The sequence below is a fragment of the Alnus glutinosa genome, chromosome 7 (assembly GCF_958979055.1).
Source record: "Alnus glutinosa chromosome 7, dhAlnGlut1.1, whole genome shotgun sequence".
NCBI classification, from domain to species: domain Eukaryota; kingdom Viridiplantae; phylum Streptophyta; class Magnoliopsida; order Fagales; family Betulaceae; genus Alnus; species Alnus glutinosa.
This window is the reverse complement of record NC_084892.1, coordinates 3,207,626-3,235,126: the sequence shown is the minus strand read 5'-3', so window position 1 is coordinate 3,235,126 and position 27,501 is coordinate 3,207,626. Positions and strand designations below refer to the sequence as shown.

Genomic DNA, 27,501 nt, shown 5'->3' with positions numbered 1-27,501 from the left:
CTCACATTAAACGAGTAGACGTCGTCGTTTTTCCCAACCCCTCGTTCTTTCATCGCACTACTTTTATTTTTGTCCCTTGTTCTTGGCCTTTCGTACCTCGCTGCTTCTCCAACCGAGTTGCTCCGACTAACGCCTCGAACGGAAAGTGGAAATGGCAAGAACTCTGAGGAACAAACCGGGTTTCCATCTCCTGACTCGGTTCCTGAACTCACCGAGTCCACCTCATCATCATTGTGGAAGCAGAAGATTGCTGGAAACCCTAGCGTATGAAGAGGTCCGAGCTTCAACAGAGAAGCCGTACAACTCAACAGCCTTTGTTCTTCATGGCCTCTTGGGTTCTGGCAGAAATTGGAGATCTTTCTCTCGAAACCTCGCTTCCACCCTCTCCAATTCCTCTCCTTCCTCTGGTAATCTCTCTCTCTCGACTCTCGCAATCTAATCTTAGATTTTTTTTATTGTTTGGGACTAGTTAATATTTCGTTTTCACTCAAATTAGTGTTTCCTTCTGAAACCAAAGCAATTTGGATCATAAATTTGGAATTTTTGTTTTGTTCTCTTGTATGAATTATTTCTTAGAAACCAAACACATCGTAAGGTTAGATTTTCCACATTTACTCAATTTCAGAAGCCTTTTTGTTTTTTGTTATATATGTTTGTATAGAATGGAGGATGGTGCTTGTGGATTTGAGGAACCATGGAAGATCAACTGAAATAGAAGGCCTAGAACCACCTCATGACATGGTCAACGCGGCCAATGATTTGGCTCATTTAGTGAAGGCTCAAGGTTGGGCTTGGCCTGATGTTGTTATAGGCCACTCCATGGGTGGTAAGGTTGCGCTTCAGTTTGCGAAGAGCTGTGCTCGTGGCGACTATGGTGAATTTGTTTCATTGCCCAAACAGGTTTTTCTTTGCCAAAGTTTCATAGATATAAGTGCACATGTATTTAATACTAAAATTGATTGTCCGTTATTGAATTTGTTGTATGCTTTATATTATCATAAAATACAAGGTATTCCGTTATTTTATTAGCAATTATGGAACTGTGGAAAATAAGCAATGGGAATGATTATCTAATTGTAGCAATATCAGTTTCGAATTTAAAACCTTGTGTATGTGGGGACTTGGACAATTGCATTGTCTCTCTTCATGTCCAGGACTCCTGGAGCACTGTGCTTTGCACCCACACACGTGTGGGCTGCACATGTAATGCCCACAGGTGGGACTCACATGAATGTGAATGCGAAGCCTGGTGCTTTGGGAGTATTGAGAAGTCTTCCCTCTGTACTTTGCAGTATTGCAAGCATAAGTCAAGATCTATAAGAAAATGAGAGTTATAATAGTCACTCAACATTGGTTTGCTGTATTTTTTGGCCTGTATCAAGCGCATATGTCTTACCTTTTGGTGATCTAAATTTTGGAAACATGATGAGAAATCCATAACAAAAAATCGTGAATAAAAAAGAAAAGCGTGACGAGAATTCTCAACCCAAGATCTTAGAAGGTGCAAAATCAATGGGTGCCGGAGCTGCTACATGGGACATTTATCTTTTTTACCATTCTTATGGTTTTACTGATGTGCATGTCAGTTTAGCCATGAGAGTGCTCCCAACAATATACTCATTGGTGAGGATAAACTTTGGCCTCTGATGGTTCCTTTCTTTTAAATTCATTCAATACTTATCAAAAAAAAAAAAAGAGAGTGCTCCCAACATAGAATTACTTTTTGCAATATCTGGATGTATTTGTGTCTCTATGGGTTTGCTAACCTACTTCATCCTTGGATGAGGCTAGGCTATATCTCCCTTTTACTCTGACGTAGAATACCCCAACTTCTGATCCAAAAAAGAAGAGAGAAAAAAAAAGGATAGAAAAAGAAAAATCTGACCTAGTGTCACACACACACACACACACACACACACATATATATATATAATTTTTTGCATGTTATATTTCTGAAACTGGAGGTTTTATCAAACGGCACATGCTATTTGGTTTGATATTATGGGTAAAGAAGTTTGAAATATATTCATCAATTTACCATTGTTGATTAGCTTGTAGCAAGCAGTAGAAGAGAATCTAAGTTATCTTTGTTTAATTAGAGGTGGGGACATTGTTGATCTCCTCCAAAGTTGTTGGTGCTTAGCAAAATAAGAATCATTCTTAATGGTTCAACCTATAGCTGCATATGCGCTTACAAATAAAACGGGCATGTGCATTCCTATATGTATTTATGTGCATGTATGCGTATTGTTGCATGTATTATGTAGAAAGTACATAAGTTAGATAATGGGGCCGACATGGAATGTTGGACATGGGAACTCCCGATGATCTAGATATAAGTAGATAGCTACTTGTCTGTTGGTGAAGTTTCTACACTGGTGTTTGTAAATTTGAAAGTAGAACCAAAAAGTGTCACTTACTAAATGAAGAATTCCACTAAAATAAACATAATGCAGTTCTTATGCATGGTTTCATAGTAGATAAGTTTGCAAAGTGATTTTCCAAGCAGGTATGGAGCATGGGTATCGTGAGAAACTTTGCCTGGCCGATCAATGGTCATTGTAGAAGTGTCCCCTAGATCACGGATGCACAAATAGTTTATGAATAATAGGAATATGAGTGTCCACATTTTGTTTGACTATTTGTGATTGTAGTTGCATCATTTGTTCTAAACAGATTATATTTATTACGGTTGTTCTGTATGGCATTAATAAATATTAGATTCCGTCTTTTGTATATATTTGCTCATTAGCAGCAAGACATCTTGCCCACGGCTTTATTTCAATCCATATTTGTGATTGTCTCATTGGATTCTAAATGTACCATCTTGCTTTTTTTAACACATTATTTCCCTTGCATTAGTTTTTATTATGCTATTGATATATATGTGGGGCTTTTGTCGTTGCAATGTGATTCCTGTTGTTAAGAGTTCAGGTTAGCCAGTGACCAAGTAACATTTTAAATTTTCACCACTAGGTAGTTTAACAATGTTCAGTTACTTGCACATCCGAAAATTGTTTTGCCATTTTCTATTTGCCTGATGCAGAACAGCTGTGGGTACTGGACTCCGTCCCTGGAGAGGTGAACCCTGAAAGCAGTGATGGAGAAGTTGAGAAGGTGTTGCAGACCTTACAGAGCTTACCTTCATCAGTCCCATCACGAAAGTAAAACCTTTTTTTCCCTCTTGTAATGCATTATTATTTGTGGCAAAACCTAGGTTTAGATCCTTAGGTCAAGTATTTTAAGTGAAAAAAATAAAAATCACCATATTAGTGGTAAGTGTTTTCTTAAATTGCAAATAGAAGATCAAGATTCGTCATCTCAAAATTCTCATTGAAATGTATAGTCTACCCAAAAAAATGATGAATTATAACACTTGATCTAAACTACGAATTTTATCACAATATTCTGATAAGTTCTGAATCACTAATAAAGCCTAATGAAGTTTTGTTGAGTTCTATACTGAACATTTTATCACAAAATTCTCATTGCAGACATCATTTCTTACTGAAACATTTCCTCACATATTTATTAATCGAGGCCTAGTAAATAATAAATTCCATTTTTGTTATGTACTGGTTGAGGTATGAGAATTTAATGAACCTAGGCTAAGGAACTTTACGAAAGTCTTGTCCATTATTTGTATGCATGGGTAATGCAGTGTTGGGTAAGTGGGCCTACCATCTCCCCGGGGTAGACAATCCAAATGTAGGTGTGAGATGAAGTTGCATTCTAGAAGTATAAAGATTAGCTTCTTAGATGTCTTTCGTAAAAAGTATCTGGATCTGACAAGGAGAAATGGATGGTCATTCTGCAATTTTTTATATTTATTTTTTACTTCTTTTTTGTTTTCAGATCGATCTTAATTTTTTATCCAACTTTTAGGAGTTGTTAATTTTTATTTTTTTGGGATAAGTTAAACTCAAGTTAGAACTTTGACTGGGATTTTCAGTGGACTCGACAGTGATGCTTATAGTGGCCTGAATGCCTGATAGACTCTTTACTTCAGTATAAGGAAGTTAAATAAGCACCTGATCTATAAGTGCTTCACTTTTGATTGGTGATTACTCTTCAGCATTTTAGTAATTATCTTTTAGTCAGCTTAACTGAGAACCTTGTTGTTTACTAAATATCAAAAGTGGATTAAATGTATGACCAGTCATAGCAAATAAACAAAACAACTTAGTTGCTGTTACAAAATGATTTTGGACTGTACATGGAGGTTAATATAAGATGTAAAGAAGCCATAACGTCTTAGAAGTTTGGAAGATGGCACATTTGTATTTAATGTGGTGCATTTGGAGAGAGCGGAATGTAAGGAATTTTGAAGATCGTGAGATTTTGGTGGTCAAGCTAAAAAGCATTATGATTAAATCCATTTATACATGGACAATGGCATACAATAGTCTACATTTTCCTAGTTTTTTTGAATTTTGGATTTTTGTTCTTTTTCTTCGTATTAGTGTTCTCTTTTGTATACTTCTTGCGTACTTGGGTTGTGCTTCTTTACGCTTTTAAATAAGATTGAATTACTTATTAAAAATTAAATATATATAAGTTGCTTACACATATATACACACTCACACCCCTTACCTCACTCAAGCATCTGCCTCGGAGGCTTCTTATTTCGTTATGTCTGGTTAAATTGGAAAGGATCATATTAGATTCTTAATGAGAAAAGTGATTCTTTTGTTGTTGTCAAAAGCTAAGTCGGTGGGGATATATACAATGTTGTCAGATGCCATCATTAGAGAATCCACCATGCTGAATTCTTTTTGAAACAAATCTTGTTCCTGAGACTTCAGGTGGCTTGTGAGTCATATGATTGAACTTGGGTTCTCAAAGTCATTGTCGGAATGGATAGGCAGCAACCTCAAGAAATCAGGAGAGCATGAGACATGGGCATTTAATCTTGAAGGTGCTGTGCAAATGTTCAATTCATACAGGTAAATATATGATTTTTCTTAGAGATCAATTTGAAATCACTTCCTTAAAAGGAAAAAAATAAAAGATAAAGACTTCTACTGGTATCCTTTTTTATATTTTTCTTCATATGACATAAAAGTAAAAGATGAATGTAAAAAAAATCCTGTAGGGAGAAGTCTTATTGGTCTCTTTTGGAGCATCCACCAAAAGGTATGGATATAGCAATCGTGCGTGCAGAGAACAGTGACAGGTGGGACTCAGATGTGATCCAGCGGCTGGAAAGCCTTGCCAATCGGGGAGGAGATGGAGATGGGTCTGAGGGAAAGTTTTCTATTCACGTGCTTCCCAATTCAGGCCACTGGGTTCACGCGGACAATCCAAAGGGGCTTTTAGAGATAATTGCTCCAAAGCTTGCATCTCTTAGACCTAATAGTAGTTGATTTCTTGGATATCAAGTATCAACAATAGACAAAATTTATATGCTGAAATTTGATTGGTTATTCAGTGATGACACACTTTAAAATAATTTTTGATACTGGGATGAGGCAGTGATATAATGATTCAGATGATGACTTTGGTAGAACCTCGAAACTTGAGAAATGCAGAATTCTTGATCAAGACTCGATCCATTTGAAAGTATTTCAAGTTTTCTTCTAGTTTTTGTCATATTCATACATATGAATTTAGTGTGAGCAATGCTATTCTTCACGGCCATTTATTACACTTATTTCATATTAGCTTATATGACGTGTTTTAAATATTTTTTTATATCTGTCACTTAAAAAAACTAAAAAATAAGTTATTTAAAATGCGTCACGTCGTGTGCAATGGGTATGAAGGGTAGCATTTTTCATTTAGTAGTGCTGGTGTACTCGGGGCTTTCATTTGCATTACGTCTCTGCATTATGAAATGAGGCTTGCTACACAGGGGACTGAGTGTCCCTTGTGAGCCTTTTTTAATAAAAAATTAGTTTTTTTATTAAAAAGTTGGTTCTGATGTCACATCAAAGCCAATTTTTTAATAACAAATTATTTTTTTATTATAAATGGGTGATGGGGGACGGATGAGTGTCTCCCATCAAGCATTTTCCTTGTGAAACATCTGTTTTTAACTAAAAATTTAGAAAAATTATATTTTATTTCCCTCAAAACTGTCATTTTATTCCTAAACATCCTCCCAAACTCCAAAAAAATTGATAATTTACTCCCTCAAGCTATTATGGTCATGGCTGGCCTCCTCCGGCCATAGAGATCTACGGTGCTAACTGTGTGTTTTTGGTCATTGTGATCTACGGTATAATTGTTAGTCTTTTCTCCCTTTCATGGTCAATCCCTTCATGCCCTTGGAGCTTGATCAGTGACAATCGGTATCTTCTATTTTTTTTTAAAAGTAAATAAAAAAATTCGATGTGAGAGTATAATGTATAGTTTCAATCAAAATCGTTCAAATAGGGTGACAATTAGAAGGAATTGGATGACATGTTTTTACAACTAATTGGATTGCTTATCCCTTAAAAAAAATATTGCGGGACTTTACGTACTATATCTAATAAATGCCTTAATCCTCTCTCCTCTCAATTTCAAGTAAAACGTAGATGAGTCATTTAATGATCGATAGTTTATTTTGTTTCATCGACCAGTATATATGATATCACGTAATTAATATGTTATCATGTGTATATGTGGATGAGTCACTGCTTATGGGTTTCAGGGGTGGTTGGACCACCTAGGGTAATCCGGCCACCCTCCTCCCCTCACGTGTTGGGGGTGGTCTACCCACCCTACTGCCTCACATGTTGGGGTTGATTCGAGCACCTCAGGATATGTGTTTATTTTTTTTAATAAGAAGTTTTGTTATTTGGAGGATATTGACAATTTTTAATAATTTGGAGGAAACATTGACCTATCAATAATTTGGAGAAATATTGACAATTGTATAATAATTTAAGAAGGATATATAAACTTTTTCCAACGAAATAATACTTTGATCGTGACAATGGCTCATACGCAAGAATCATTTTCCCTTTAGTTGGACTTAAACAATTAGACATTGTCCACAATCTGGAATACGAGTTAACTTTCACGGTCAGATTTACAATTTAAACAACTTCAGGGTAATTTGGGTTATTTCGCAGCTCTTTCGGTCCAAAAACCCTAGGTATAAAACGGCAACGATGCACGTCGGCTCTCCTACAGGCTAGGGTTTCCGAAGGCCGAGCAGCGTCAGAGTTTTCAATACACCTAATCCCTCCTAGCTTGCATTTGCTCATCGCAGCCATGGTAAGCGACTCTACTCCTATCTCTCTTCTCTCTTTGTCTCCCATTTTAGTGATCTGAGAACCAGCATTGCTTAATAGAAACTCTCGTAGTTTGGTTGCCGAGAAAGCGCGGAAAAACAATATGAAAATAACCGAAACTTTGGAATATTAGGTTGCATTTGTCTTAATATCCGAAAATTAAAATAGGTTTTGTGTAACTACTAGTGAGAGTAATGCAACCGCTGGCCTAGGCTGCTGTGAATTTTTTTAATTTTATGGAAGCATGAGAAAGAAATTTCCTTTTCTCAGTTTCCTCGGCAACCAAACACCGTTATTGGATTTACATTGTATTATGTAGTGGGATAGAGATGAACCTTGGTTTGACGTTCTCTTCTGATGTGCTGAAGAGATTGGGTTACCTTCTGTTTGATACCGAGAAATTGTGGGAAAAGAGAAGATGTGCTGAACAGTGTTGTTGTTGTTCGGAAAAACTTGAAATTGTTTAACTCAATTATGCCTCATATGGTTATTGAACTGTCTTTTTTGTGTGTGAATCATGTAAAAGAGAATAACAGAGATTTAGTCTTTTTTAATTATTTGCTTCTTTCCAGGTAACCAAACCGATTCGTAATGGTAATGTCATACCTTTCTGTAAGCTAATTACTATGTTACTTTGATGTTGACGAGTGCTTCAATGAGTGTGATCTCTGTTGCTATGCACGAGCTCCCTCTGTATTGTGTATACTTATGGCATATCAACCAACATATGAGCACCAAGTGTAGACTCAATTTACAGAACTGCAGGTCAAAATTCATTGTTTAAAATATCAATAGTGACACACCATTTCGTTTGTTTCTCTGAAAATATTAGGGAAAGGAAATAGCTTTAAATGGTTTAAAGATATCCAACAAAAGTAGGTAGATTCTTTTTTCCTTTTTATTATTGGGCTCCCTGTTGTATTTTTTGAGAACCCACTGGCTCATTTTTTCCCAGAGTATTGTGGTCAATAAAATGCTTGGACTTGAAATTTTGCGAGTGGGGTAGTTGAGCCTAACATGTTAGTTGGGGCATGTGTCTTAATTGAGATTTTGGATGTATAAGGATTGATGGGAGAGCTGATTATAGCAAAAGAGAGTGGCCCTTATCACAGTTTTCTTCCTTTAAAATTTGAGCTCTTGAGTATGTATGAATACGTTTTCTGTTTGTGCAATGGTGTCAATTGGATTTACTTTTATTTGGTTTTCCCAACTCTATGTTGGTAATTCTTGGATGATGTGTATGAGTTCTTACATATCCTTGTGGATTTTGAAGTCAAGAAGGAAAACCAGGGAGCCCAAAGAAGAAAATGTTACTCTAGGACCTGCTACACGTGAAGGAGAGCAGGTTTTTGGTGTGGCCCACATTTTTGCCTCATTCAATGACACATTCATTGTAAGTACTAACTATTGTATATGTTCATTTATTTTTCTTGTAATTGATTTGTATTACTTTTTTGATAGATTAATTATCTTCCAGTTCAATCAAATAAAATGTTTTTGTTTGAATCGCAGCATGTGACTGACTTGTCTGGAGGGGAAACACTTGTTCGCATTACTGGTATGATATGGTCTTGCTCTTGGTTCACTATAATGTGGATATTTTTATGTCTGGGTCTTAAACATTAGCATATCTGACATTAACTAAACTTTGGACGTTCTATGATCAATTGACCAAAGTTATGCGGTGCCTAAAGCCAAGGGTTAGTTTGAGTGGCTCTTCAACATGGGTTTAGAATGTCTCAGGAAGAGTTGGCCTGTGTTCAAATCCTACCATGTTGGCCTGTATTCAAATCCTACAGCAATCCCTTTGGTGCAACCCGTGCTAATCTTGCTAGTTTCATGGTACATGTGGGGATTTAGCACAGGCATCTCATTGTGTGTATATATGTGTGTGTGTGTAGATAGATAGATAGTAAAAGACCATTTCTCTGATATCTGATTATTCGAGAAGTTGAAATTTTGTTTCTGGAAACAATCTTATTGTGTTCTAATATATGTACTCTTCTCCTATAATTCAATTCTTTTGACAATCTTCCTTGGTCCTACTTCTATTTCATTGATTTATTTTTTCAACTAGAAGGCTATATGCTGTTGATGTACTTGGTGGTTGGTTGCTGCTTGATTTATATATAGCATCTGTTCTTCTTTTCAGGCTACTTTGTCTTAACTGACATTTTCTTTAGTTTGCCTCCTGTTTATTCCATGACTCATTTTCTCTTTCCCAAGGTGGTATGAAGGTGAAAGCTGATAGAGATGAATCGTCACCATATGCAGCTATGCTTGCAGCTCAGGATGTTTCTCAAAGATGCAAGGTTTGTGCTTTACCTCTGCTAAATCCTTAATTGATGTGCAACTTATCAAAAAAAAAGTCCTTAATTGATGTGCAACAGCAGAATTTGATATTTTTTCCTTCATGAAAGTGGGATGTTTGTATTTCACTCGTGTATTAATCAAACTTTTTCACAATTCTTGTTTGGTCTGGAAATTCTTCTTGAGTCTTTTTGCTTGTAATTTGCAGGAACTTGGCATTACTGCTCTGCATATAAAGCTGCGGGCAACTGGAGGGAACAAGACTAAGACTCCTGGTCCAGGTGCCCAGTCAGCACTTAGAGCCCTTGCTCGTTCAGGCATGAAAATTGGCCGCATAGGTATTGCTGTTCTCTTTATACATTAAGACTTGTTGGGTTTTATTATGTTTTATTCTAATTCTCTAATGTTCTTATCCAACCCCCCCCCCCCCCCCCCCTCTCTTTTTTCCTCTATTCCTAAAGACTCCCGACTCCCGTATCTGTAGTTCTATATGAATTATGCCACTCTTGATACATAACTCCCATACCACTGATTTGTAATTATTGAACTTTTGTTGTTGATATCTGGTTCAGTGCTTGCACTGCACGCACACAATTGTCACTATTAAATTGAGATCCCACGATCCTCTTGCTTTATCGAGAGTAATAGAAACCTTGTTGTATTGTTTTCAGAGGATGTGACCCCGATTCCTAGTGACAGTACTCGCAGAAAGGGTGGCAGAAGGGGGAGAAGGTTGTGATTCCTTTCCATGTCAGATCAAGCCGATTCAGCTGCTATCTTTCTTTGCTTGGACTTCTGTCTAGATGCAAACTTGTTTTTAACTTCCTTTTGAGGACAATACTTGTAGTTTTGATTTTTGTTAGGTTGAGATCTGATCATTTAATTGAAACAAAATATGTTTGTTATGGATTACTTTTAATATTTACTAGTGATCTTCTGAAGCGAAGTTGGATATGGAACTTTTAGTGATTGTCTTGATGGTTCCATGTTTTCGGAGGTCAGAACCTTTTTCATGATTTTGTTTGACAGACCAGACAGGCATCTTTCTGGTAGTATTGTACTATCTTTTGGTGCAAATGTAATTTCAATGTTGGGGCAGGTAGCAAATATTCAAGTAACCTAAAAGCTAGTCATAGTAAATTATGTTAGAATTGAGCTGTATGGCTTCTCATCTGTTATGGCTAGACTTTTTATGGCAGATATTGGTGCACAAACTCCTTTTTACTTAAGACTGTCGCTTGGCCCTTAAGTCTTGATACTATGTTAGAATTTTAGCTCTTCTAGAGTGGTATCTCATTGATGGCTCATGCCCGACCCTTTTGCTAATCTTTTGCTACAATCAAAGTCAAGAATAGAAGTCTATTTGCTTTCCAAAAAGAAGATATCAATGAACTCTTATGAAATAGTTTTGCCTTATTTGGTCAATTGTCTTGAATGTGGGATATGATTGATACCTTAGTTCAAACCCTGTTTTCATCATCTACAGTCCGAACAGTATTAAGATTGTCAGCAGTCTGTCTCTTCAGGTGTTTGCAACTAAGTTGTTGGGTTAAACAATCATCGAAATTACTACTGTCTTCAACTAGACAATCCCATTTGCCGATCTCTGTAGTTTACCGTCTTTACACTAGGAATAGAAAAATGGTTCTACTTTTTATTTTTTATTTTTCTGGTTTGTTTAGTAGGGTTCTTTTTTTCTTCTTCTTTTTTTCGGGATAAGATCAGAATTATATAAAAACTGCAAAAATAAAAGAGATAGTGCACAAGCCGCAAACTCATTCTAAAAAGAAACTCAACACACTCTCAATAAAGGAGATCCAGTCACTACCGATCCCACTTTTTTAAAGAATTGTCTAACGCAATATGTTTTAGAGATATGATATTTTGTAATTCCAAAATACAATTTTTTATCATGTTGGTAAGGTAGTTCTTTAGCTAGCTTTAGGAAATTTTTTTTGTTTGTTTTTTTTTTCTTCAAAAAAAAAGAAGTAAAAGTTGCAACCTGGGCAAAAGTAGTCAAGAGTTGTGTTTTGGGTGGCAATGTATTACATCTTTATGTTTTAAAGGGGAATGCAAATGCGAATGCGAATGCAGCTAAGGATATTATAATTTTGAGTAATGTTACGTACTCAATTTTCATTCTACTTCCATCTTTTTTTCTTTTTTTTTTTTTTTGAGATCAACCCCCATTTTATAGAACTGAGGTGACAGTAACTATTAGTCATTAGCTCATCATTTAGTAAAAAATATATAAATTTAAGGCTGATAGGCACTGCAACATCAGTCTAGTGGAATGAGAGTTGAGTATTTATAATTATTCTATAATTTTACAATAAATTCTTTATAAACTAACTTAATAATTCACATGACATTTAAATTTAATTATAGCTTATTTGGCAGTGTTTTATAGATTGTTACGACTTTGTAAGTTTATGCACTTAACACATTAGTCATTAAACAATCAAATTTGATTGTGATCAGGCATAAAATCAGGATTTTTCATTAAGGGGGCCAAAGTATGAATGAATGATCAAATTTATTTTTAGTAGGGGTCAGCCTAATTTTTAAGCCTTTATATATATATAGCTTAATAAAAAGGTGTTAAAACAAAAGATTTAAAAACCAAGAGCGGCCATGACCCCTTGGTCTATGCATGAGTTTGTTCATGATTGTGGTTTGATGTGAAGTACCATGTAGTTGGCAATGTTAGTTTGTATAGGGTTATATAGTAAAAACCATAATTCTTCAAACATTTTCCAAAAAATAAAGGTCACGATTTCGATTTATTTCTTCAATCATCTTTTAATTCATGATTGCAATTAGAGAAAGTCTAAATTGTATATCGCCATCTTTCTCCCATACATTTTTTTAAAAAAAAAAAATAAAAAAAATCAGTAATGAGATCAACATTTAGTTTTTTTTTTTTTTTTTTTTTTTTTTTTTTTAAAAGTGCTGATCCAATATTTATTTTTTAAAAAGAATTATACAAAAAAAAAGGTTAGAAGTATACTTAGTAGCAGCCCTCGATTCACTTCACTTCAAAAAAAAGAAAAAGAAAAAGAAAAAAGCAGCCCTCAATTAGATGGAAGCCGAACTGAAAGGGATTCTCTAAGCACCGGCAGACAATATTACTAAAAGAACGACGAGCCGTTTCTAGCCCAATGTGCCAAACTTCTTTGCTGTTAAGAACTTAAGATCATAAGCCACCGCCCACCGCTGGTTTTGGGCTGGGTCGGGTCGGGTAAAAAATTCGCAAAACAAATTCGTAGCCTAGCGTCTCGCCTCCTTGATAGAACCAAAGCGAAACCCTAGAAACAGAGTATAAATATCGGACATTCGCACTTATTTTTACGGAGTAGATAGAGAGAGAGAGAGAAATGCAGATATTCGTGAAAACCCTAACTGGGAAGACCATAACTCTCGAGGTCGAGAGCAGTGACACCATCGACAATGTCAAGGCCAAGATCCAAGACAAGGAAGGTTTTTTTTCTAAACCTCTTTGTTTTCTCTCTGATTATCAGAACTGAGTGGTAGAGATTTTGTTAAAATCTGTAAGCTTACAAGATGTTATGGTGTGTGTGACTGCACAGGAATCCCTCCGGATCAGCAGCGCTTGATCTTTGCCGGAAAGCAGCTCGAAGATGGCCGAACCCTAGCCGACTATAACATTCAGAAAGGTCTCCTTCTCTCTCTCGCGCGCGCGCGTTCTCTCGCTTTGTGTTGAAATTTTATTTTTAATTGGATTTATTTGTTTTTCTTTTCGTTGGTGTTGTTCAGAATCGACGTTGCATCTGGTGCTGAGGCTTCGTGGAGGGATCATAGAGCCTTCTTTGATGGCTTTGGCCCGCAAATACAATCAAGACAAGACAATTTGCCGCAAGTAAGAATGCTCTTTGTGTGGTTCATATGATATTACTGCGTTTATAGTTGAACCTTTTGGATTTCTCTTAATTTTTGATTTCAATTATTGTAAATTTATTATTTCGTTTGTTGATGATATTTTTTTCCCCTTTGGGTGTCTTGGTTGATGGTGACATGTAGGATAATAATAGTGAGCCAAAGTACTTTTGTTTTGCTCGGATGTATTATGTTTAAGCCTTGATATTGTGAAAACTTCAATCAATGAATTTTATTTGTTTATATTGCCTACATTGGTCATTTGGCGTTGATTTGAATGGAGGGACTTCTGGGTGTTCAAATCAGTGGAACTGATGATTTCTTATTGTATGTTCTTCTTTTTGGGTCAATGGGTTATATTTGTTCTTTAGCTGACGGGACAAATACTTAGCCTCTTCTGCCGTTGAGGTGCACAACAGGTTATGCTTTATCCCCATAATAATTTCCATTCTTTAACTTTTGTCAGCTGGACTCATTTACTTGCAGCGGGGCTGTGACATCATCATTTCATTTTAGAATTAATTAGAGGTGGCACTTTGTTGTTCTTGTTTGGTCTTGGACTAGATGGGGAGAGATTCAATTTGAGAGTGGCTCAGATGCTGCGTGTTAGGGGGTGTGTTGGGTTCTTTATTTTTTGGAATAAGTAACCATTCTTGCTATGACTCGTTATTTCATTTGCAGAGCTGGGTGCATAACTTTTTTCTTCTATCTCGTTCTTTTCTCTGATTGATTTGTGTGTTTTTTTATCGACGGGACAATAACTTAAAGACTCTTCTGCCGTGTAAATGCAAAAGTGGTTTTTCTTGTTCCCAATATTGATTTCCATTCAACTTTGTCAGCTGGACTTGTATAATGGCAGTTGATTTTCACGAGTGGTACATAATTGTTTTTGGCATAAGAATTACTTCAAAATATACCTAAGGGGTGACACTTAATCATGAGTGTTCTGTAATTTTATTTTGTTTTGCCTCAGTAGTGTTTGTATGCTGCTTTTGATATATGAATCATTTTTTCACAAATTGGAATGCAGTATGGTTTTACTGTGCCAATCATTATCTCCTGTTTTTATATGCTAGATGTTATGCTCGTCTGCACCCTAGGGCTGTAAACTGCCGGAAGAAGAAGTGTGGTCATAGCAATCAGGTATTTTTTTTATTGGAAGTTAAATACTTTGTTTTAATTCTTCTTGTTGTGAACTGTTGTCTGCTGATTCTCGACAAATCTCTACAATATTGTAACCTAATTTTTACTTGCAGTTGAGGCCAAAGAAGAAGATTAAGTAAACTCTGCACCACAATTGTGTTTAAGTGTTTCCGATTATAATTTTAAGTTGATATTAGAACCAAGATATCCTGTATGTGGTTTACATCATAATGGATTTTCTACTGTTAGTCAACCTTTATGGATGTGTTCCAATTTTGATATCCAAATAAAATATTGTGGTAGTTTTTTAGTTATCACATTCATGTGCATGTTGTGATTTTCTTGATATACAATATGCACATGTTGTGATTTTCTACAATGAAAGGGGAAAAAAGGGCGAGATTGTAAATTGGCTGATTATTTAGAAGGGCAAAGTACACCTACCCCGCAAATTAAGAGCACTCTCCCCATTCCATTCCTTAAATGAGGTAGTGGTATCGAGTGCTGATGAGCTGCTGGAGCTTCTCCTGCTTGATATAACTGTTTGCAATTGGTCGACCACCTCCATCGGCTCCTTTGAGGTGGTCGGCCACTTTTATTGTAATTTGGGATTTGGATCCCCTGTAATGTCTTCACTGGGAATTTCATTCTAATTAATTATAAAAATGATTCTTCACAATTTTTTTTCACAACTTTTACACGATCAAGACATTGGTAGGACTCATGCATGTGGTGGTGAATGGGTCTTACTAAAGGGGGCGAATGGGTCTTGGTTGTATGAAAGTTATGTACAAGTTCTTGGTTGTGTGAAAATTATGTAAAAGTTGTACAAAAATCACTCCCAAGTACTGCGTCATTAACTATTGTGAAGTAGGGTTAGGGGCAAAAAAATATTTGTTGATAATTTTTATTTTTTACCTTAAAAAGATTATTTATTTATTTATAATAAGGAATTGAGGAAGGCCATAGCCTCTGTTTCAAAAAAAAAAAAAAACTATAAGAGTGCTGCCCGTTAGGGCCTGCGTAGAGCCTATGATGTTTAGTCAAAAGAGAATTCTCAAAAAATCATGAAAAACTGAATAGAGAGTCTTTAGAGGAAAACTATAAAAGAAGTTCTTATCTTCTTTTAAGGATGATGATCACTTTTTATATTAGATTCCATGTTTAATTGGCACATTATAAGGTAGGAATGAGGCTCCTAAGGTTTTTTGTTAACCTTTCTAGTGAGTAGGTTTTTATGTTGATTACGCCCAAAGGCTTTGGGCCCTAGGCTTTTTTATGATATCATCATATAGTTTAATTATTTAAGTGAATTTTCTTAAACTTGCTATAAACTTGTAAATTTAATTGTTTAATTATTACTTTAATACTCTCAATTATGTGTGGATTAAAACTTTCTATCAACAAGTGAAATGTAACTGAAATGGAGGTAAAATGTAGAGTTAAGATTTGAACTAAGTACCTTTATTTTGATTCTATGTTAAATAAGTGATTAATTTAAAAGTTTAAACTAATTAAAAAAATAAATTTATTATTCAAATGGCCATACATTGGAAGCTTGGCATAACAAGTCTACAATAACCATCTCTCACTTATTTGCCCATTTGTGCTTTCTAAAGGTGTTGAAGGGAAAATGATTCTTGGGAGACATTCAATCGTCCCCAAGAATCCTTTTATATTAAAAAATTTGTTTTTAAATCAAAAAGTTATCTATGATGTCATCAAAGACAACCTTTTTATTTGAAAACAAATTTTTTAATATAAAAGGCCTCATATCGGGCCTCATGTCGGAGATGCTTGTACCTCATGAATATAAGGTGGGAAGGAATTCTTTATTCTTGGATTATATGATTATAGAATTAAGAATCGCAAGCTTTTCAACAAAAGCGTTGCCTAATGATCAAAATGGTAGATGGCACAGTTCTTTCCTTTTCCACTTTCCCATATCCATATATAAAGTAGGTGGCACTAAGCCATCAACTTCGATAATGCCAATTTCTCGGATAAACCTCTTAAAGAATTAAAGAATTCTGATCAAGATTTTGTAAGGACCTTGATGCAGTGTGGGGTAGCGATAAGTTGAATTTGTAAGTATAGTAATTTACCGAACTTAAAAAATTCAATGAATAGTAGGAAAATTCGGGGGAAAAAATAAAACCCCTCTTATTGGAGTGATCTTTACTGACAAATTGAGAAAATATAACTTATGGTCAGCCATACCATTTTTATTGAGCTTAAATAGAAGTAAGTTTGCAACTTTAAAAAGAAAAAAAATACAAAATAAAACAAAAGATTACATTTTCGGTCGATCGAAGCATCAATTGGACTCTTGGAATTTCTTTTCATCACTTAATAAAAAATCAATCAGACTATCGATCACACACTTCAAAATTTTGTACTCGTAGCTTCTCACCCTCTCGATCAAACTCAATCGTAGCTTAAGTAAACTCCCTTATTCGAGTGGCCCTCGAGAGAAAATCAATCAAACTCTATGATACTTGCTGAATCACAAGCAATAACCCTTCTAATAAACCCTTCCTCCAACAAATTTTCCATTAAAAAGTCAAATTGACAATAACACACAGACCCACCCAAAAGAGAAAAGATGAACGGAAAAGAAAAGAAAGTGATTGGTGCACAACAATGTTATGCAAATATCATGAGCATAGTTCAATGTGAAAAATGATCTCTCTCTTTTGAGTGTGATGAATTATATTTGAATAGTTTATTGATATTCTGATTAGCTAGTGAGGATGAAAATTTTCATGCTCAACACCTACATGGCTCATAGGGTGTCGGTAGCATTACTCTATATTAGGGCCAATTTCTTACCTTCCCCCCCAAAAAAAATAAAATAAATAAATAAATAAAAGAGAAGAAGAGTACAACCCTTGCTGACTAATTAAAGAACCATTAATTTCCTTGGACCAGCAATATTAATAAGAATTGGATTCATGTAGATAACATAGGTGCTTCCATATGTAGCAAAGCTGATCAATTAGATAGGGATCGAGCGATCCCTTTTATTTACAAAATACTTGGTATATATATATGAAACGTACATGACATGCTAGTTAATTTTGTATTTTAATTTTATCAATCATACTCTTACTATCCAACCCTTTGTGATAAAAATTCTCCAAATATTCCTTCATGGTGAAGTTTCGATAGATAGCTGGTTTTTCCCATGACAACAACTCCGGCAGAGGTCCACAATAGTCATCTTCCTTCAATGTGCCTATGTTGAAAAACATGACGATGGAGATCCGTGCTTCGTTATAAGAATTAGCCAACACACGGTGTTGTACACTTTTGTACTCTCCATTAGAGATTATCTACAAATAATTAAGAAAGATAAAAACAAAATCAAATTAAACAAGTACTTGACAAAATTTCAGGATGACAGAATATATATTACTACTTAATTTTTTTTTTGATGAATAAAAGATTTTATAAGGCTCAACTCAGCAACCAATACACTCCAGTGAAAACTGGAAACAACTCCTGCATAGGGACAACAAACCCCTAGCTAGGAAACCAAGAGAAAAAAAACCCATCAACGACAACCCTACTGCTTCCAAGAACACAGTACACAACAGCATAAAACAAAGCAAACATCTACAAGATCAAAACAGAGAAATCAAACCCCCATCAATCCTCAAAGACACATAGGACTCACAACATCCCATCACTCCAGAAAATGCAAATTCCATTTAGCAACAAGGTTCATATTCTTCCTGAAATGGCTGATCTTCCCTTTTGCAACAATCTTCACTCGAGCTTCCCACCTAACACGAGTCAAAATTGCTTCCTCCGTGCATGGAGTGTTATTGTGCAATAGGTCGTTCCTCTGCTTCCATATATGGTATACAGTAGCTCCAAAACATAGTCGACCCCAAACTGCTCTTAAACTTTTCCCCTGCATCACCTTCAAGCTCCAGACTACAATATCATCCCAATCCAAAGGCACATTGTAAAAAGAACACTCAGCCATGATTTCAGTCCAAATCCGCCTACTGAAACTGCACCTAAAGAAAATATGCTCACGGCTCTCTTGAGCTCCATAGCAGAAAGGACAGAGAATCTGTCCTGAATAACCCCAGCAACACATGCGTTGTTTAGTGATCAAAGCATCCCTGAAAACTAGCCAAAGCATGAAAGAATGCCGAGGGATAGAAGCAGGAGCCCAAACAATCTTCCACCATTCAACTACCGGATGCACCTCTCTTAATTTTTCCCAAGTGTCCGAGCACTTATATATGCCACTTCGAGAATTCCACACTGGCTCATCAGCATCTCCAACCTCAACTGTGTGGAGTTGACTCTGAATCTCAACAAGATCATCTGACCGTGCATAAGGCCAAAACCAAGCACCATTCTTCATAATGACATCCAGTTTGGCATGCAGGGGAAAACCTGAATCATGAACGATTCTATAACCATATTTATCCAAAAGACCGCCTGCAGGATGCCAATTATCCAACTACAAGAACACCTTATTACCCCTCCCAACCTTAAATCGAATGAATCTTTTGGCTAGGTCTCGAAGCTTGAGAATCTTCTTCCAACTCCAAGAACAAGAAGCTGGAATAGGAACTGTCCAGAAGCTCCTACCTTTCAACCAGTTTGCTTCAATCCATGCTACCCATAAAGAGCCTGCTTTTGAAAATAAATTCCAAACATGGTTAAGCATCGAAGCCTGATTCCAAATAGCAATGTCCTTGATCCCAAGACCCCCTTCTCTCTTAGGAAGACAAACCTTACTCCAAGCCACCTTAGCATGAGCTTTTGAATCACTACCACTCCATAAGAATCTATTTAGTTTCTGCTCAATCAAATGAATAACTCCCTTGGGCAGAATGAAGACTTTGGCCCAGAAAACCTGCATACTAAGAAGCACAGATGACAGAAGTTGAAGCCGGCCAGCAAAGGAGAGGTTTTTTACAAGCCAAGAATCAATTCTTGCTGTAATTCTATTTACCAGGCATTCACAATCAGAGGAAGATATACGCTTAGTGACGAGGGGAACACCAAGATACCTTACTGGAAGAGAGCCCTCTGGCATGTGAAGAATCTCCAAGATGGGTTGCTTGACAGCAACAGGAACACTGGCAAGGAAAATAGAACTCTTAGAAGGGTTAGCCTTTAACCCTGATAAATCCTCAAACTCAGCAAGAACCTCAACTATAGCAGTAACTGAGGAAGTAGTAGCAGCAGAAAAAATCAGAAGGTCATCTGCAAAGCACAGATGAGTTAGATTAACTGCAGCACATTTTGGGTGATAAGTAAACGCAGGGGAGCCAGCAACTTCACCCAATAAAGAAGACAGCCCTTCCATGGCCATGACAAAAAGATAAGGGGAGAGAGGGTCCCCTTGCCTCAGTCCCTTCCTTCCCTCAAAATATCCCACCAAGGTTCCATTCAGAGATATAGAAAAACTTGGACTAGTAATGCACGCTCTAATCCAGGCAATGAACCGTCTAGGAGCTCCAAAACATTTAAGACAATGCAGAATATATTCCCAATCCAAGGAGTCATATGCTTTCATCAAATCAACCTTAAGAGTACATCTAGGAGCCCCCTTGACCTTGTGGTAATCGCAAACAACTTCCTGCGCTAGGAGAATATTTTCAGCAATACCACGTTTGGGAATAAAAGCTCCCTGGTTAGTGCTAACCACCTCATCCAGCCCCTTCATCAAACGATTGGCCAGAATTTTTGTAATGCACTTATACACCACATTGCAACAAGCAATCGGCCTGTAATCACCCATAGAAGATGCATTCTTTTTTTTAGGGATCAAAGTGAGAATGGTGGAATTCACCTCCTTCAAGAGCTTCCCATGAAGAAAAAAACTCCAGAATAGCATCACAGAAGTCATCACCAATAACCGCCCAAGCTTTCTGAAAAAACCCAGCAGAAAATCCATCAGGTCCAGGAGCCTTGTTAGGATTCATAGAGAAGATAACTTTCTGAATTTCTGATCTAGTGACTGGAACTTCCATACAACTTATACTATCATCAGAAAACCTCCTCTTAATAAGACTATCAATCCTCTCAGCCTTGACAGTAGAGAACTCATGAGAAGAGCTTCCCAAAAGCTTTTTATAGAAATCTATAGCCATATTCTTAATCTCCTGAATATCAAGAATGCTATTCCCCTTATCATCCTTTAACATCTTAATAAGATTAGAAGAGTTTCTAACCTTAACAGAGTTATGAAAGTAGGAGTTATTTCCATCACCAAGCTTGAGCCAATTAATCCTAGACTTTTGCTTGAGGAGATTCTCTTCAGCAGCCGAGATAGACACCCAAAGATGCAAACATTCCTTCTCTTTTTTTTTACAATCTTCATTGCCTCGGGAAGCCATAAATACAGCTTGAGCCTTGACTAGATCAGACCTAGCCTGTAACACCTTCAGCCCCAAACCTCCAAAAATCTCTCTGTTTTTAAGTTTTAGGACCTCCTTGACAGATTTGAGTTTAGCATATAGTCGAAACATAGAAAAACCAGTCACCTCTACCCGCCAACCCTCCTCTATCCAATCCAAGAAGTTCCTATGATCAGCCCAAAAATTAAAAAATTTGAAGGGCTTGGGACCATAGCTAACAAGTTTTGCTATAGTCACCAAAGCAGGGGAGTGGTCAGAAACTCCTTTCTCAAGAAACTCCACTGCAGTATTGCTGAAAGTAGAAAACCACTCACCATTTGCTAATACCCGATCAAGCTTTTTAGAAACAAAATCTGATCCTGCCTGATTGTTAGTCCAAGTATGATAGCATCCCGTATAGGCAATGTCTTCCACTTCCAAATTCTGAATACAATCCACAAACTCTCTTTCATAACAAGAAAATCCCTCCTTGCCCCATTTTTCCTCAGGAAATCTATCAACATTAAAATCTCCTGTGATAATCCAGGGTACTCTTCCCATATCAGCCTTTAACAACCTCATCTTGGACAATAAATTTCTTCTGTCAGGACCAGAAGTAGCACCATAAACCACAGAAAGCATCCAATTTACCCCAGACACTTTTGAAATTACCCTACAAGTAACAACTTGAGCATGAATATCAAACACTTCAAGATGAACACCTCCCGGATCCCAGCAGATCCAGATTTTCCCCAACCAATGTTTAGAATAGTTATTGATAACTTCCCAACCAGGAAGCATAGAGCCAGCCACCACAGGAAAATTATCCAACTTCACCCGAGTCTCAACCAAACATAGGATAGAAATCCTATGATTATGCACCATTTTCCTAATCTCCCTCTGCTTTAGGGACTTATTAAGACCCCTAATGTTCCATGACAGGAGCTTCATAACCCACCAGTAGGAGAAAAACCCTCCATCCCAGGGTTACCTTCCATCTTCCCCTTCCCCTTACTCAACAGGACCTTTTCAAAAACTTGGAGAAAAGTGGTTGGGGATCTAGGCTTCTCCACCCCCACCATCTCCTCAACCCCACTTAAACCATCAAATGAATTAGAGAGCCTAAGCCCCTCTGCATTGGTTTTAGTCTTAGAAACCCCCACTGGCTTCCTAATAGTTCTATCAAATGGCATAGCCTGCTTACCCACAGGGCTAGTCTTCCTCTTAGGAGTTTTAGGCTGTTTAGGAATCCACACCTTCTTGTCTTGCTTCTTACAAGCAAAAACCGCATGACCAAAAGCCTTACAACTAGAACACTTTGGAGGTAACCAAGAATAAATTAAGTAGTAATATAACCAAGGATATATTACTACTTAATTTCTTGTTGAAATAATTGAATTGCATGAAGCCTATAAGTATTAAAATATATATACATGTTGAACATGACCTTTAAATTATTTTTTTTCGTTTGTTACATTTTTACTTACAGATTTTAATTTATTTTCTTGTATGAAGTCTTACCTGAAGAAAGTCTCCAACGTTAATGATCAAACCTCCGGGTACTGGATTTACGTTTACCCACTCATCCCCGTGCTTCACTTGCAGCCCAGGAACATGGTTCTGCAGCAGAACCGTCACCACACCCGGATCAGTATGCGATGTAATCCCCACCGTCAGATCTGGCTGAGGGCAGTACGGATAACAATGACCCACAAAGACCCTCCCATCAGAAAACGTCAACTCCTTGAATTTCCCAGCCTCCAACCCCAACCCTTCTGACAGAAACTCCATCACAATCTCTGCCACCTCGGTTGCACGCTTATCCCATGCCACCACCTCGTTCCTACAAACCTCTGGTATATCCTCCACTTTCGGTGGCCTTGGACCCATCCACGCTTGCAACGAATCGTGCCACGCAGCTGCGTTGGCGCGGTACAAGTCGTTGTTGCTCGCATACATCACGCCCTGGGCCTCATCGCGTTTGTAGTACTTGCTTTTCACCGCGTGGGGTTCTTCATGGAACGCTTTGATGGCATTGATGGTATCGTCTAGTTCTGACATGGGTACGCCGTGGTTGATCACCTGGAAGAAGCCCCATGTCGTGGCTGCCTCTTTGACTTGTTCGACGATTTGGCGGCGGCGAGTGGTGGAGTTTGCGGCGGAGAGGTCGATGACGGGGATGCTAGTGCATGTGGAGGAAGATTTGAGGTCGGAGAGGGTTTCCGGCGGGTGGACGAAGAAGCGAGGGATGGAAGTGATACCGGAATCGGAGAGGCCCTTCACGCCGATCTTGGACTCGTCAAACTCCTTGAGCTCCTTCATGCGGTCGTAGCCGGAGGCTGCATCCATGGCTGCCATGTTTCTTTAGTGACGATTTGAGTTTCAGAAAATATGGGTTGCGTCAGATGCTTAATTAATTGATTTGGACTCTGGAGTAGTAATAGTTTGTCGGCCAAAATAGGCAAATAAAAGGGTGCTATATATATGTCGTTATCCCTTATGAGTGTGAAAATTAATGGGCATTAAGAGTGTAGATAAAGTGAGTTATCGTTGTATTAATTAAGATCGATGGGTCATGATTCCTTCCATTCTTTACGCGTTGAAAAATACAACGATTGAGACACGCTAGCTGCTTCGGCGGCGAGTGTCTTCTATTGTTAAAGTACTTTTTTTTTTTTTTTTTGGATACTTTTTCATATTTTTTAATAAAAGTTAATATCAAAATATTGTTACTTTTTATATCAAATTAATAATTTTTTTTTTGTTATTATTCAAATAAAAAAATTCACTACAATACAAAACTTTTTTACTTTATATCACATCATAACTTTTTATTAATTTCAAAATTAACAACTCATTACTATGTTCTGTATATGCATTTGCCAAACAACACTAGTATTACTGGCAATTAGGGCCGGCTCACCTAAGCCAATAATTTTAAATGAACCTTTTTCATTTCTTTTTAAAATAAAAAAAGTAAACGGATAAACAATATCTCTCAAACTACTAATTATGTCATTGTCCCTCAAGCAAAATAATAAACTATCATACTTTCATAGTTTCATATGCCTAAAATATTAGTTTATTAATATAAGTTTCATAAAGGCAGTCAGCGCACAGGAAAACAAAGTTAGGGAAAAAAAAATCATTTAAAAGCCCTGATTTTCTTCAAATTTTAAAAGTTTTCAATTTAGTGTATAAAATTTTTAATTTTTTAGTATATATGATTGTGATATATTATTTATGAAATCCACTTGATCAAATAAAAATTGGGTTGTTCAACCACTTATCCGGTCATGTAGGTTTTATAAATGGTCTCTCACAATCGTCTGCCTGAATTCTCTAAAATTCGAACAAATAATTTGAGAAGATGCACATCCTTTCTTATAACAAAGAGAGAGAGAGAGAGAGAGAGAGGAGAATAGAAGAAGAAGACAGCCCTTATTGAGTAATTAGAGAACCATTTCCTTGGAGCAACAATATTAATAAGAATTGGATTCATGCATATAACATAGAGTGCTTCCATAAGTTCAATATACTAATAAGCATGATATCAATGCTTATTAATTAGATAGGGATGAGAGATTTGAGAGGAGGAAGGGCTCCCTCCTCTTATCCATTTTCCTTTCTACTCCCCGCTCTTATCATCCCTCTCCCATTCTGGTTTCTTTTGTTTGTAAGTGTTTTCCAACCAAATTAGCAATTTTGGCATCTTCCCTATACATCTGCCCATCTATCTCTGTGTCGTGTTGTTCATCTCTTCCATAACTGTTGTTGCTGTTTGTTGATTGTGTTCTTATTTTGAATAAGAATTTTCTTCTTTTTAAATCTACCCTCATAGGCGATCTATGAGATGAAGGTTAGTCAAGTGTGAAAGATAATCTTTCACGGCCTGAATAGTTCGGTGTGAGGGGTTATCTCTCACGGCCGGTTTAAATAAATTTTTTTAGGATATTACTTGTCTACCATTGTCTTGGATCTGGTCTACTCGAAGCAGATATGCTCTTTAATTATTTTTGTACATAGGTTCGCGAAAAATGAAAGTCATAAATAACACTTTACTGTAAGAATTTTGTTTGTATCTATGACTATGTAACTTCATAGCATGTGGTTATGATTTTGCAGAACTTTATACTTTGTGATGTAATAGCTTTATGCTCTTGATCTTTGATCAATGAAATACTCAAATCTTTCGTTAAAAAAAAAATTAGATAGAAATAGAGTGATCCCTTTTATTATACAAAATACTCGGTATATATAAATGAAACACAGATATGATAGTTTTGTATTTTAATTTTCTCGATCATACTCTTACTATCCGACCCTTGGTGATAAAAATTCTCCAAATATTTATGCATAGTGAAGTTTCGATAGATAGCGGGCTTTTCCAGGGACAACAACCATTTATGATAAAAATTCTCCAAATATTCATGCTGAAGAACAATTTTGTTTCTAAACTAATTGAATCTTAACCTAGTTCCAAAAAAGGTTTGATTTTTGATAAAAAGAAAACAAACTAAATAAAGTAAAATAAAACAAAAGAAAAGGTACTAAGGTTTTGGAATCCACACCCACCAAATCATAGCAACATATTCTCATGTTCATCAGTACACATTCGAAGTTCTCACCATACAAATCTTATGTATGTTTTACTATGCTTCATAAAAATCATTAAATTATTCAATGAATCCGTTCTTTGCACAAATCACAAAAGATATCCGGTTTAAACCAAATCATCAAATGTATCCGTAGAACGAAACACAATGAATATCCAACGTTTTGATAAATAAAAATCCAAGCAATCAATTATGTGAAACTATCTCAAATCATCACATGTATCCGTAAATCACAATAGATATCCAAGAATCATTCCACAAATTGAAAAGAAGTAAAACATTGGAAAAATTAAACCAAATAAAATCGGATAGTATAAACTTACATGAAAATATTGTTGCTCTTCAATGGTGAGGCTTCATCCTCAACCTAAGTTGAAAAACTAGCTACACATGACTATGAAAAATAAATTCTAAACTAAAGAAAAACTAAAGTAAAAAGAAAAGAATATATGTGGTCTCTAGCTTCTCTCCCTTTTTCTTAAGCCTTGGAGGTCTATTTATAGGGAGAAAACAAATCCTAGAAGCCCTAGAATTCCTAGAAAAATCTGAGGTTAGTCTCCTAGTTTGAGTAGGAGACTCAAAACTCAATCCAAGAAGGAAAATGACTCCAAATCCGTCCAGATTTGCGTTCTTTTATTGCGGGACACTTTTGGCATAGCAGACGTCCGAATTAGGAAACTCCTATTTCATAAGGATTTGTAGAAAATTGAGTTAGCTTTCCAACGCCACTTGATTCACCTTAATCGGATATTTGAGCTGAAAGTTATAGTCAAAATACTATGACATGTGCAGAATCTGAATTCTGATATGATTTTGACTCCAAGTAGAAAAATTTCGATTTAGTCCTCTCCTTGATGTGGTTGAACATACCCACATCCTTTAGGTCTTCTCAAAGTGTGCTTTCTTTCACCTTAAAGCTATTATTTTTTCTCAATAACCTGCAAAATACTAAAATACCAAAACTAACAAAAAAACATTAGAAAATTACAAAACTAAAGGTTTAGTAAATACAAATTAAGAGGTCTACATATGCAATATTTGACACTCAACACTTAGTAAAGTTCCGAATCTTCCAATAAATAGTTGGCTTTCATAGGGACAACAAATCCGGCAAAGGTCTATAGTAGTCATCTCCATTCAATTTGTCTATGTTGAAAAACTTGACGATAGAGATTCGTGCTTCGTTATTGGAATTAGCTAGCACACGGTACGGTGTTGTATACTTTTATACTCTCAATTAGAAATTATCTATGAATAATTAAGAGATAAAAATAACAATAAAGTATTAATAAACAATAAACATAGTGATGAAGGGATTTGGATTCTCAGCAATTTGCTCTTTGAATTGCTAGCAATCCGAACATTAATAAGGAACTCTCTCACATTTACTTCTCTCAAATTACTAGCAATCTTGAAGATAAAATTGATGAAAATATTTATCATAATGATGGTAATTAACTAATTGCTAGGAGCCTAGGACATCACTTTTACCTTATTTAGATAAGAACAAGGGCCTATTAGCTTGGGGGGATGAATTCCCCTATAATATAAAATTCCAATTGCATATAATAATTATGGTCACATGAACTCAATCTACACCGTGATTAGTTGCTGCACTTATCTATAACTCCTTGGACTTCCCAGTCTCCAACCCCAACCCTTCTGATAGAAACTCCATCACAGTCTCTGCCACCACAATCGGTTGCACGCTTACGGCTTATCCCATGCATGCTACCACCTCGTTCCTACAAACCTCTGGTATATCCTTCACTTTAAGTGGCCGGCCTTGGACCCATCCACGCCTGCAATGAGTCGTGCCACGAAGATGCGTAGGCTCAGTACAAGTGCACGTGTGCATCACGCCCTGGCCCTCATCACGTTTGTAGTACTTCCTTTTCAGCGTGTGGGGTTCGTCATGGAAAGCTTTGATGGCATTGATGG

At 36.5% G+C, this 27,501-nt stretch overlaps 4 protein-coding genes across 4 annotated transcripts; 3 read left to right on the top strand and 1 right to left on the bottom strand.

The window, feature by feature from the left end:
- Window positions 1-38: 38 nt before the first annotated feature.
- LOC133874174 (uncharacterized) lies at window positions 39-5,565 on the top strand. The gene is made up of 5 exons (XM_062312025.1): window positions 39-407; window positions 662-900; window positions 3,052-3,164; window positions 4,806-4,946; window positions 5,096-5,565. Exons 1-5 carry the CDS (start codon window positions 152-154, stop codon window positions 5,364-5,366), a joined length of 1,020 nt encoding a protein of 339 aa, XP_062168009.1. The 5' UTR covers window positions 39-151; the 3' UTR covers window positions 5,367-5,565.
- Window positions 5,566-7,046: 1,481 nt separating this feature from the next.
- On the top strand, window positions 7,047-10,487 carry LOC133872231 (small ribosomal subunit protein uS11x). Its single transcript, XM_062309681.1, has 6 exons — window positions 7,047-7,206; window positions 8,497-8,616; window positions 8,736-8,781; window positions 9,450-9,535; window positions 9,742-9,871; window positions 10,205-10,487. The coding sequence occupies exons 1-6, from the start codon at window positions 7,204-7,206 to the stop codon at window positions 10,270-10,272; spliced, it is 453 nt and encodes a 150-aa protein (XP_062165665.1). The 5' UTR covers window positions 7,047-7,203; the 3' UTR covers window positions 10,273-10,487.
- A 2,363-nt stretch (window positions 10,488-12,850) lies between these two features.
- LOC133873107 (ubiquitin-ribosomal protein eL40 fusion protein) lies at window positions 12,851-14,890 on the top strand. The gene is made up of 5 exons (XM_062310830.1): window positions 12,851-13,013; window positions 13,124-13,210; window positions 13,311-13,413; window positions 14,507-14,573; window positions 14,687-14,890. Exons 1-5 carry the CDS (start codon window positions 12,911-12,913, stop codon window positions 14,711-14,713), a joined length of 387 nt encoding a protein of 128 aa, XP_062166814.1. The 5' UTR covers window positions 12,851-12,910; the 3' UTR covers window positions 14,714-14,890.
- Window positions 14,891-17,530: 2,640 nt separating this feature from the next.
- On the bottom strand, window positions 17,531-23,421 carry LOC133872870 (1-aminocyclopropane-1-carboxylate oxidase homolog 1-like). Its single transcript, XM_062310506.1, has 2 exons — window positions 22,466-23,421; window positions 17,531-17,908 (listed from the first exon to the last, which is right to left on the bottom strand). Exons 1-2 carry the CDS (start codon window positions 23,300-23,302, stop codon window positions 17,648-17,650), a joined length of 1,098 nt encoding a protein of 365 aa, XP_062166490.1. The 5' UTR covers window positions 23,303-23,421; the 3' UTR covers window positions 17,531-17,647.
- Window positions 23,422-27,501: the final 4,080 nt, after the last annotated feature.

What these genes read in the sequence shown, in the direction of transcription:
- LOC133874174 (XM_062312025.1), top strand. Translation starts at nt 152, where the DNA reads ATGGCAAGAACTCTGAGGAACAAACCGGGTTTCCATCTCCTGACTCGG. An exon ending in CAATTCCTCTCCTTCCTCTG is followed by an intron (nt 408 to 661) that starts GTAATCTCTCTC and finishes ATGTTTGTATAG; the next exon opens with AATGGAGGATGGTGCTTGTG. An exon ending in TCATCAGTCCCATCACGAAA is followed by an intron (nt 3,165 to 4,805) that starts GTAAAACCTTTT and finishes CTGAGACTTCAG; the next exon opens with GTGGCTTGTGAGTCATATGA.
- LOC133872231 (XM_062309681.1), top strand. An exon ending in AACACTTGTTCGCATTACTG is followed by an intron (nt 8,782 to 9,449) that starts GTATGATATGGT and finishes CTCTTTCCCAAG; the next exon opens with GTGGTATGAAGGTGAAAGCT. An exon ending in CATGAAAATTGGCCGCATAG is followed by an intron (nt 9,872 to 10,204) that starts GTATTGCTGTTC and finishes TATTGTTTTCAG; the next exon opens with AGGATGTGACCCCGATTCCT.
- LOC133873107 (XM_062310830.1), top strand. Translation starts at nt 12,911, where the DNA reads ATGCAGATATTCGTGAAAACCCTAACTGGGAAGACCATAACTCTCGAG. An exon ending in CGACTATAACATTCAGAAAG is followed by an intron (nt 13,211 to 13,310) that starts GTCTCCTTCTCT and finishes GGTGTTGTTCAG; the next exon opens with AATCGACGTTGCATCTGGTG. An exon ending in GACAAGACAATTTGCCGCAA is followed by an intron (nt 13,414 to 14,506) that starts GTAAGAATGCTC and finishes TTTATATGCTAG; the next exon opens with ATGTTATGCTCGTCTGCACC.
- LOC133872870 (XM_062310506.1), bottom strand. Translation starts at nt 23,302, where the DNA reads ATGGCAGCCATGGATGCAGCCTCCGGCTACGACCGCATGAAGGAGCTC. An exon ending in ACGTTGGAGACTTTCTTCAG is followed by an intron (nt 17,909 to 22,465) that starts GTAAGACTTCAT and finishes AATTATTTGTAG; the next exon opens with ATAATCTCTAATGGAGAGTA.